The sequence below is a fragment of the Thermobia domestica genome, chromosome 10 (assembly GCF_964235325.1).
Source record: "Thermobia domestica chromosome 10, izTheDome1.hap1.1, whole genome shotgun sequence".
NCBI classification, from domain to species: Eukaryota; Metazoa; Arthropoda; class Insecta; order Zygentoma; family Lepismatidae; genus Thermobia; species Thermobia domestica.
In genome coordinates, this window is record NC_137463.1 from 221186422 (window position 1) to 221198402 (window position 11981).

The 11981-nt window shown below is 34.6% G+C and overlaps 1 protein-coding gene across 4 annotated transcripts in view; it reads right to left on the minus strand.

The window, feature by feature from the left end:
• Nucleotides 1–7433, minus strand: part of hlk (hulk) — a 266967-nt gene extending 259534 nt beyond the window's left edge. For 2 of the 4 annotated variants that reach the window (XM_081729126.1, XM_081729125.1), the window contains exon 1: nucleotides 7128–7433. In XM_081729126.1, coding sequence (XP_081585252.1) covers nucleotides 7128–7293 — 166 coding nt within the window. In that variant the 5' untranslated portion in view covers nucleotides 7294–7433. The remainder of the gene's footprint in view (nucleotides 1–7127) is intronic. The other 2 variants (XM_081729128.1, XM_081729127.1) reach the window with 2 other exon arrangements.
• Nucleotides 7434–11981: the final 4548 nt, after the last annotated feature.

Sequence of the window (11981 nt, forward strand, 5' to 3'; positions counted from 1 at the left end):
TTTCAGTAGTAGTAGTATTTAGCTATAGAGACTTTGTAACCTTTTTTTCCCTCCACAGGGCCATTAAAAATTGTGCCCTTTTATATTTGTCCGTATTTAATTATATGTAAGCAAAAATATCACAAAAAACTGAGGAAAGACATAGCATTATACTTTTACGCTGACAAGCAGGATTTAGGATTTAGACTTCGGCATCTAAGAACATGTTAGCCCGTCAAGTATGAAGGATGACACCTCTCAGTGATTACACTATTCGAGGAAAGGGAATGAAGAAAGGATTGGGAAAGGAAGGAAAAATTGGACCTGTATGCTAGGAACCATTCCAGCATTTGCCTAGTGTGAATGAGGAACACCGATAACCAATAAACAATAGCCTCATCTCCTTCTATTACTCTTTCTTTCAGTTTAACGTCCCACGATTATGCATTTTAGGCTAAAGGAGAAGACGATTAAAGCAAGTGAATGACGATGGAAAAATTGGTGGAATAAGAAAGTGGGAGGAAACGAGAGTTCTCCGAGAAATCCCACAGAGACGACGTTGTCCACCACAAACTTACTTGGCCGTGGACTGAACCAGGGACCCCACGTACCCGAGGTAAGCATTCTATCACTGAACCACTGTGCTCCCCTCAGCTCCTTCTAGCGTCAATAGCGTCATAGAGAGAAAACCTGACACCTCTCTGATATCAACATTGTTTCCGGTATAGTTCTCTCTTAAATTTCTTTGACGTGGACAACTTTCTTCTGCATACCATATCTCGATATTTGAATATCCCATCTCTGCTAATGCGGTCGGGCATATGTGACAGCTTCATTAATGGGGACCTTGGCACGCATATACCTATTTCATTGACAGAAAATGAAAATAGCGGCGAAAGAAGATAATATTTTATTAATAAACGAGAATAATTATAACTCTTTTCTTTATATTTTCTATTTTTCTTCTACGGGTCTCGGATTCGATTTCCGCTAGGAAACATCAAAATTTGAAAGCATTACAGTGAGTACTGAAAAGGATTGCTAAACTTCAACAACTCTCTCTTTTATTCATGGGTCTTTTCTCTTCTTCTTCTTCTTCTTCTTCTTCTTCTTCTTCTTCTTCTTCTTCTTCTTCTTATTATTATTATTATTATTATTATTATTATTATTATTATTATTATTACTATTATTATTATTATTAACTGTGAAAACGAGCAAAAGATGACTTTTAAGTTGAGTTTACATTCAGTACTTTTGAACCGATTTCAAGAAAATGAGGAGGTTCTGTTTAGGGCATGTTGTTGAGGGATGTTGATGCACTGATCTTCATAATTATTTTCTTGTTTGAAAGAGTACATAATCAGAATATACTTCTCTGGTTGTCTCATATAAATTTAATCAGGATATAATTATATTCTTCAGAGCTAGACAATGAAACACCTCAATGGGTGCATGAAATAAAGTCAGTTAATATATATATATATATATATATATATATATATATATATATATATATATATATATATATATATATATATATATATATATATATATAGTTTTGGTGAACTTTAACCTCAATGAATAGAGGTAATCCTTACATCTTAAGGAGGCACATACAATATTTCATGAGAAAATATTTTTTTATACGAAAGCTCCATTGAAACATTTTCTTTAAAAAATGTAGAAGAATTCACCCATCATTCCTAACGATTTCAACCCCAAGTAATGAGTTCAATTTGGAATATTTAATAAAGCCTTCACCATGTTTCGTGAAAATGCAGAAACTTGAAGGAAAACTACCATTAACTTGATGTTTAAAGATCATAATCATCATCATCATCATAGGTATTATGCCATTATTATCAGGTCATTTGCCTCAAACTGAGAGGCTTAAATGCCCCGTGGTCTTAAGCTAACTCCTTCGTTTTCCGTGGAATATCATGTTTAATACAATCCATCAATTTCAACCTCTTTCGCGATTAGTCTTTTTCTTGTCATCGTATCTTCCATCAGTGATGACTTTAGAAGATATTCTGCGGGGAAATTTCAATACACTGAGGGTGAAAAGTAGTATTACAAAAAACTTTAACCTCAATGAATAGGAGTAATCCTGGGAATTTTCATTGATCACGATAGGATATATGATTCCGGGCAGAAATTTCGTTACTCTGGGGGTATATTTCACTCGGACCACCCCCCTGAAGTCATCACTACCTTCTCTCACGTCGTTCATGATATAGATCCTTCAATCAGTTTCCTTTTCACTGTTTCTTTTCTTTCTTTCTTCTGAGTGGCTTCAACACATAACAATATAATTATTCTTAGCTCTTAAACGTTGAGTTTCACGAAAATCGGATAATTCCCTCAAATGTTAATTCGGTACATATTCTTTAAGAGGCGTCAGCCATGATTAATATTCTCCATCTCCCATAGATTCTCCTTTGCCTTACACTTGCACTTTTATTTTGACTGGCCAGGTGGCTAACACCCATGCTTTCTGTCGGTGTGCTACGGATCCCGAGTAACGGTTCATATCTCATTTGACCAGTATGTTCCGAAACCTTGATATCAAAAATGAACAAGCTCCAATCAGTCAGCCAATTAAAGAAACATGTCTGTCTCAAGCGTTTTCTAATGTAAACTCATGTATCGCGCATTTACTTCTATGTAGAATACATTTGCTACATTTGCTACCCACAAAATATTTACTTACGCATACATACAGTGAAATTCTGCATTCTAAGTATTCAATTGTACTAAAGCAAATGAAATGTAACCTTTCATTTTTAGGTACTAACAGTAAGGATATGCCATGTAGGCTAAAGGAGACAGTGATAATCAGAATGAATTAAACGGTGGAATGAAGAAAGTGTGAAGAAACCAGAGAAATTCCACACGCACACGGTGTTTGTTCACCACAAAGCCCACTTGATGTGAGCTGGGATCTAACGAGGAACCCCACGATTCAGACAATTGTGCTAAACAGATTGATCAAGCGGTTGTTGCTTTGGAGACTAGCAATCTTTTCCAGCATTAAGCCACACGAGAAATGGATTCTCAGCTTAACATGAGTTTCCAACGGGGATCGAACTCAGATCTTCAGTACCGGAGTCCCGTGCGTAAACTATATAATCACGAGGAAGTTTATCTATCTATCTATCTATCTATCTATCTATCTATCTATCTATCTATCTATCTATCTATCTATCTATCTATCTATCTATCTATCTATCTATCTATCTATTTATATCTATCTATCTATATCTATATCTATATCTATATATCTATATCTATCTATCTATCTATCTATCTATCTATCTATCTATATATGTGTGTGTGTGTGTGTGTGTGTGTTTGTGTGAGTCTGTGTCCTATCAGGGACGCGCCCACGAGAAGATCCATCGGGACTAGACTCCTCCTCCAAAATTTCGTAACTTGACTAACATTTATAGACTTTCTTAGCACAACTATACTTGTTTAAGAGAGAAATGATTGATGAAGCCTAAAGTTTTTATTTTAACCTCATCTGTACTCTTTCTTTTCTTATAGAAGTATTAAAAAAAAAAACATAGTTGGCATTAATTAACAATTACTTACCGTCTTTTCGAGTGCAGAAAAAGACAGGTTCAATATTACACATACGTATTGGACCGAACCAAGTATTTTGGATCCCTCCCAGTAAACATTTTTGAATACGCGCTTGGTGCCTATCTGTCTGACTCGTAATCGCTTTAATTAAATTTATCCCGATTTTAATGAAATTTGGTGCTTGCTTAATTGTAAAATTACAAAATTAGTTTATAGCTTGGGATTGAAGAACACAGAAAATATAGGTTAAAATCATAATAACCATCCACGATAACTTCATGAAGTAATTCAATATGATGTATACTTCCTTTAAGTATTATAAGTAATTCATTGCTTGGGGTTAAAATCGTCGAATGGGGGATACAAGTGGTAAAATCATTGGAACATGGAAGTTCTAAATAAAATAAACTATTCTAGTTTTACGTACCACGATTATGCCCTATAGTTTAAAGGAGACGAATAATTAACGAAGGTGAATAATTATGGAAGAATTAATGAAATGCGAATGTGGGAGGAAACTGGAGAACCCCGCGAAATGTCAGGGACACGGTATTTCCATGAAAAGCTCACTTAGCGTGGAATCGAACCATGGACACTTTGCATCAGAATTAACTGTACTGCTGAGTCACCGTGCCCCCATGTAGGTTTCAGCATATACAAAATAAAATAAGGGATATTTTTTCATGATATGTATCGTAAACATGATACGATTTTGACGCAATCTCTAATTTTCTTTAAGGCTTGCTAATCATTCCATTATTTTAGATTCAAATTGGTTAAGAAGTAGAGGGAGGAATTTATATCGTACTAGAAACTTCGTCTCACGATAAGGTATATACAAATTATTAGATATTTATGAAACTAAGAATTTGCTATTTTTTATTACTAAAGAACTACTGTTTATTGTTTGTGGTAGAAATTAGTCAGGGGCGAGGAAGCAATTCATCCATCTCATTTTCTTAAATGTATAACTTTCCTATGAATTATCCGATTTTCGTGTAACATAGCATATGCTTTCTTTGAAAGCCATCGATTGCTTAAGGTCGAAATCATTATCACTAGCTCCCAAGTTTAAGAACATGTTTCAGGCATAAGCGGAGTTAGGACTTGTCTACTGGAGGGGCAGACCTGGAGGGACAAATCCTCAAAACAAATGTAGCATTTTTATTATTTTTATTGTCTTATAGGTGGATTTTTTTTGTCAAAAAGTTGGCGGCCATGCCCTCCATAACTCCGCCTATGGTTTCAGGGCACAATTTTCAATTTTAATTAAATATAGGGTGCGTTTCCTTCTGGGTTTAAGAATTACTTCTATTATATTGGGCTTACATCTGCATAGGTTACGGTACTGAAATCCTCCCAACTTAAAAACGAAGAAGTAAAAAGAGAGAAAGAAAGTAAAAAAAGAGCTCTTTCTACAATGCATGGTAATGGTATTGCTGGTAACGTTGCCATTAAAATACAAAACATCCATATTGGTGTAGATTAAATTTTCTAAAATATATATATTGGTATGGACACCACAATAGGAAATCCGTAATCCGTGAAAGTTGCAATGCTTCTTTTGTTAAAACAAATTTTTCAGTTACTTGTGTCGTAACTAGAATAAAACCCGCCTGTGGTAAAACCTTGCTTGACTTAGTTTCTAGGCCTTTTCTAATATATATATATATATATATATATATATCCAGACGCGGATTCAGGATATGATCAAGAGCTAAACCATAGCTTGCTGCTTTATCCAGTGTAAAATAGGATTGAAGCCCATTTTATCCAGTGTATACCAGAGCGACAAGGGGGACTATAGCCCCTCCTAGATCCGGACATATATATATATATATATATATATATATATATATATATATATATATATATATATATATATATATATATATATATATATATAATGCGTGTCCTTAAGGCTGTTTCATACTATTATTTACCTCTACTTCCCAAATACAGAAACGAAGGTGAATCATTATGAAAGAGTTAATGGAATGATAATGTGAGAGGGAACCACGAGAAATCTCAAGGACTTCCTTTAACAATGAAGATCTATTCAAACAGTAAAATAATAATAATAATAATAATAATAATAATAATAATAATAATAATAATAATAATAAAATAAACGGTGAAAAATTTCGTAAATCTGTTCTAATATTTTAATTCTTACTTCTGAGTCTTCATGAAAAATTCTCTCGTGGGTATATGATTTGCGTATGCGACTTCGGGACCGGAGATTTGGGTTTGATTTCCGGTGGATGTTCATGTTAACCTGTAGGTCCACGTTTCATTTCCGTCAATGCTGAAACAGAATGCTAGAATCCAAAGGAACAATGACCTTCTGATCATTCAGAGAACCCTATATCACTGACCCACCGTACTCCTCCCCCCAAGAGCTGTTCCTCAATAGGTTTGTACCCTTCAATTACTTATTTAATCTCATACCCTTACTCATTTAATTACTTATTTAATTATTTAATAAAATAATTATTAAATAAAATATACATAATTAGGATGGACGTTGAGTACAAGGAACGTAAAAGTATGAATACAAATGAGTTTTTTTTTAAATGTAAGAACAATTTCGTAAATTATTTACAGTAACTTCAAGACAAACACCATTTTTAATGTCCTAGAACCGTACGAAGAAGTGTATTTTAAACAAATTCAACTTTTCTTTCTATAATATCTGACAGTCGCGAATCTATAAGGTGAAAACTGGGAGAGGGGCAGCCAGAACCCAGAGAATGATAGGGTCTGGGACTTTCAAAACTATATAAATAATTGCTTAACTTATTTTCGTCACTTAAAAAAGAAACGAGAGGAGCTGAATTGCAGGGGGGAGGGGGGCTAGATCCGCCACTGATATCTTCGCTTTCCTAATCCGGAAGTCTTTACGTGCTTTTCGGGATTCTGAATTCTGAATATACTTCTATCACATCTCGGAGGGATGATTTTTCTTAAGTGTAGGCTATGCAACAGGCGATTTTTCTTAGAGTACTCTCTCCAGATAATTAAATGTCTTACGACTACATAGCATATTTCAAGTATTATTTCGTCATATACTTAGAAAACGAAAACTAAAACACATGAATTATTGAAGAGAGTGTTTTTTTAAGGAGAAAATTAGACGAATCAATGGCATAATGACATGCAAAAACATATTGTATTCATTCATGCTGGGTCAACTTTATCCCAGGAACCGAACATGAGGCCTCACGTATCAAAACACAAATCATGTCAAAGATATGGATAATTCTGGGTACCAAACTGAAAACAAATGCACTAATCTTATAATTGATAGGAATATTTTTACACATAGTCAAGTAAATATTAAACACTGTATTTAATTTCTTGTCAGAGTATATCCAACGGTATTTGAAATCATGCAACTCAGGAACTTACGAATTGGCAAAATACGCGTAAAACACTAAAATATTGTAGCTGATGGTGTTTGAAAAGAATATTGTAACACATACACACAAAAAATGAGGTATTTGTTTTGGGGATGAACACAGAAGAAAACTTGGTTTTCACATGTTAATAACACTTACACCAAAACACAGCCACATAGTCTTTGTCTTCTAAAAGTCTTTCGAACTGTTTGGCATTCACATCCTCAATCACCGGTTCAGCTTCTTTTGCTTTCTTAGCGGCTGAAACGGCCCCGGTGGCCGCTAGAAAAGCTAACAGCGGTAACAGCCACGACTGCCGTGCCATGGCCGTGCAGCGGACTCCCAGCAAGAGCCAAGAAGGCACTCGCAGCTTCCACGCCAGCAGGCAGATGGCTACACCTGTCCACCGAAAGCTTCACGTCCTTGCCGCTAGAGGGAAGATGACCTTGACCTCCAGTTCAATGTTTCAGCACTAAAAACAGGAGGGAAAAAAGTTTGGGACAAAGGAATGGTTGCGTGAAACTGATAATAGAACTTCGGTACCAGAAACACTATTGCCAGGTCACCTTCGATTGTCTCGAATAAGTACTATATCGGCACTTACTGTCTACAAACGTGACTCATGAGCCTGTTTGCAACTAATCTAATTAGAACGTCGCGTCTCCATAAGTTTCATTTTTGATTTCACTCTTTCTTTGATAACGTAAGCTGCTTTTATTTGATAACTCTCGATTGTTTTTCAACCTTCGGTCTCCCTGCGCGTGCTCCTTACGGTAAAAGAAGATGACAATGTATGAATATGAGAAATAACTAACAAGTATCGAAGCGTAAGTTGTAACTGGGATTTTGACCATGAACAGGTTCTATGAATTACACATTTACTACACATTCCATAAATGAGTTGTTGTTGAGTTCAACGTATTGTTCAACAGCGAGGCTATAGGAGACATGGAGCTACTGATTAACGGGGAATCGAACCCATGTCTCCCACACCAAAGGCGCGTATACTAATCACTTAGCCACGAAGGAGCTCCAGTTCATGAATTAGGAGTATACAGAGATTTCATTGTTGATTCCTAATTTTCAGTGTTTTCTTAAATTAAATCTAAAAAGGTATATATTATTTTGGGTAAACGGCTCCTGAACGGGACATGTTATCATCTGCATGATCTTCAAATACACTCTCAATAATTAGTCAGGTTTCTAGCCTCAGCAAGCCATTATCGCACTTCACATCTCTCAACAACTGGTGTTTCATGGTTGAATGAACTTTCTCTTTTTCCTGAAATCAGCATTGCAACCTTCTGTCTTAAGATAAAAAATTTTAAATCTAAATATTTAACAGAATAAGGAGATATCACTAATAAATTTCATTTCGAGGGTACACTAAGTAATACGAAGTACATCGCACATAATCTTATTATTAACTTCCTAGTAATGATAGGAGACAAGATTTGAAACTTAAGGCTTTTATATGATTCAGGAGTAGTAGTTAACTCTTGCGAGCGACATCTTTCTGGACTATCTTCTGAAACGTAAATCAGTTTTATCAAAAACGACGCAGGAGATTCTGCTTATATTTCATAAATAAATATTTAAATCCAATAACCCAAGACTATGTTCTGAAACGTAAATCAGTTTTATCAAAAACGACGCAGGAGATTCTGCTTATATTTCATAAATAAATATTTAAATCCAATAACCCAAGAATAATGTGTAAAACAAATTCTTATATAAAAATATGCAGGAAAGGTAATTTCCTGTTAGGGCTGTTTTTTTTTTTTTTTTTCTAATACGGCATGCGATTTTATTGACACTTCCTTCAACTTGCAGAAATAACTGTTTGGGATTGCAATACATCAAGTTTACGTGAGGTAAAAGGAGTAAATCCTACCCGATGTTGCACGTTTGAACATGTTCATACAAAATAATTTTTGAGTGAAACCTACCGAATAAATTATTCAATTGATTTAAAATATGTGTACATTTATCTTCTTTATCGCATTCAAACAATCCTCACTTGTTGCGATTGAAAATAGTAGGATAAACAGGAACAAACACCCCAGACTTTGGGATTTCCATATTTTAAATAATATAATAAGAAAATAATTTTCTATGAAGACGTTCGCCAAAATTGCTTGATTTTGACATAATAAAGAGTATAGTTTGTTTATGGCGTAACAAAAATCCCAATGCATGTAGTTAAAATAGATCAAGGCCCCCTTATTCTTCCGATATTCTGAAAGTTATTTCCGCGATAACTTTCGTGAAAAGTATTCGCTTTTGAACAACGTAGTGTATATATATTGCTTGCGATTTAAATTAGTGAAGAATGGGGATAATCCTAGTTAGGTCTTCCCACTGGCACTTGAAAGTCTCTTCAATGGTGACTTTCGTAAAAAAAGAAAAAAAGAAAAGAAAATGCAATATGTGCATTGTAGTATAATATTTCTGATGCCTCAAATTTGCCACAATTTCCTTGAGTTTAAAATCAATCAAGAATGAAGAAGTTATTCTTTTCAACATGACTTTAAAATACATTTTGTGATGATAAATTATATTTTTTAAAATGTCAAAACACCGGAATCACAAATAAGAATACAAAATCATATTCGATATTACTCTACTAAGGGGGAGGTCGAGCTGGGGGAGCCTCCCTCTCTATGCCACTGGCTCGAAGCATAATCATGGAACATTAAACTAAAAAAAAAGACCGTGTCAGAAGAAAATCGGCGATGCTTATAATAATAATAATAGTAGTAGTAGTATTAGAAGTAGCAGTATGAAAAATATTTCCTACTGTTTGCTAGATTAATATTCGAGTGTAATTTAACATTTTAAAACAGTCTTTTTTTTGCGGGGGGGGGGGCGATTTCCAGGTGTTGGCGCCTTAAATTTGGATGTTTTTTTCAAGAGATTATTCAGTGTGTTAGCACATCTTAGGCAAAATACTGCTGGTTAGAATATCCACATGAATTTATAACATGCGATATTGTCATTTATAAAATGTCACGATAAATTATATACTGTCTACTAGTAGGTTGTACTAAGTAGGCTACAGCTTCGACGCGCAATGTCAACTTCCCTTCACACTTTATCCAGGCTTAGGACTGGCAGTGTAATGGTAGTGTATAAATTATTACCACTACATTGGCGTACTTAAAAGTTAAAAATTGCAGGGGAAATGTACGTCCCTTTGTCATCATTCATTCAGTTTAACGTCCCACATTATGCCGGCTAGGCCAAAGGAGAGGGAATGATTCCTTAAAATAACATTTTATGTTTTCGAAATCCACTTAAAGCTAGATCAAATGAGCACATAAGAACGTTATAGTAAGATGGAGAATAGGAATTAATTACCTTTGTGCATACCCATACGAAAAGTTCTGGCTACGTCTATAGATGGAAAGCCCTCCCAGCAGGTCTATGTCTAGCTCGCGCCCTTTAGGTGGACGGGGCCCCGGGTTCGATTCCCGGCAGATTATTGAATGATAGTGGTTCGGATTCGACATTAAACTGTACGTCCAAGTCTCATATAGCCGCGCTGCGGAAAAAGGAAAAAAAACTTGAAAGATGGCTTGAAAATTTTAAACTCAAGGAAATTGTGGCAAATTTGAGGCATCAGAAATAATATACTACAATGTACATATTGCATTTTTTTAAAACGAAAGTTACCATTGAAGAGACTTTCAAGTGTCAGCGGGAAGACCTACCTAGGATTATCCCCATTCTTCACTAATTTAAATCGCAAGCAATATATATACACTACGTTGTTCAAAAGCGAATACTTTTCACGAAAGTTATCGCGGAAATAACTTTCAGAATATCGGAAGAATAAGGGGGCCTTGATCTATTTTAACTACATGCATTGGGATTTTTGTTAAGCCATAAACAAACTATACTCTTTATTATGTCAAAATCAAGCAATTTTGGCGAACGTCTTCATAGAAAATTATTTTCTTATTATATTATTTAAAATATGGAAATCCCAAAGTCTGGGGTGTTTGTTCCTGTTTATCCTACTATTTTCAATCGCAACAAGTGAGGATTGTTTGAATGCGATAAAGAAGATAAATGTACACATATTTTAAATCAATTGAATAATTTATTTGGTAGGTTTCACTCAAAAAATATTTTGTATGAGCATGTTCAAACGTGCAACATCGGGTAGAATTTACTCCTTTTACCTCACGTAAACTTGATGTATTGCAATCCCAAACAGTTATTTCTGCAAGTTGAAGGAAGTGTCAATAAAATCGCATGCCGTATTAGAAAAAAAAAAAAAAAAAACCAGCCCTAACAGGAAATTACCTTTCCTGCATATTTTTATATAAGAATTTGTTTTACACATTATTCTTGGATTATTGGATTTAAATATTTATTTATGAAATATAAGCAGAATCTCCTGCGTCGTTTTTGATAAAACTGATTTACGTTTCAGAAGATAGTCTTGAGTTATTGGATTTAAATATTTATTTATGAAATATAAGCAGAATCTCCTGCGTCGTTTTTGATAAAACTGATTTACGTTTCAGAACATAGTCTTGGGTTATTGGATTTAAATATTTATTTATGAAATATAAGCAGAATCTCCTGCGTCGTTTTTGATAAAACTGATTTACGTTTCAGAAGATAGTCCAGAAAGATGTCGCTCGCAAGAGTTAACTACTACTCCTGAATCATATAAAAGCCTTAAGTTTCAAGTCTTGTCTCCTATCATTACTAGGAAGTTAATAATAAGATTATGTGCAATGTACTTCGTATTACTTAGTGTACTCTCGAAATGAGATTTATTAGTGATATCTCCTTATTCTGTTAAATATTTAGATTTATTTTTTTTTATCTTAAGACAGAAGGTTGCAATGCTGATTTCAGGAAAAAGAGAAAGTTCATTCAACCATGAAACACCAGTTGTTGAGAGATGTGAAGTGCGATAATGGCTTGCTGAGACTAGAAACCTGACTAATTATTGAGAGTGTATTTGAAGATCATGCAGATGATAACATGTCCCGT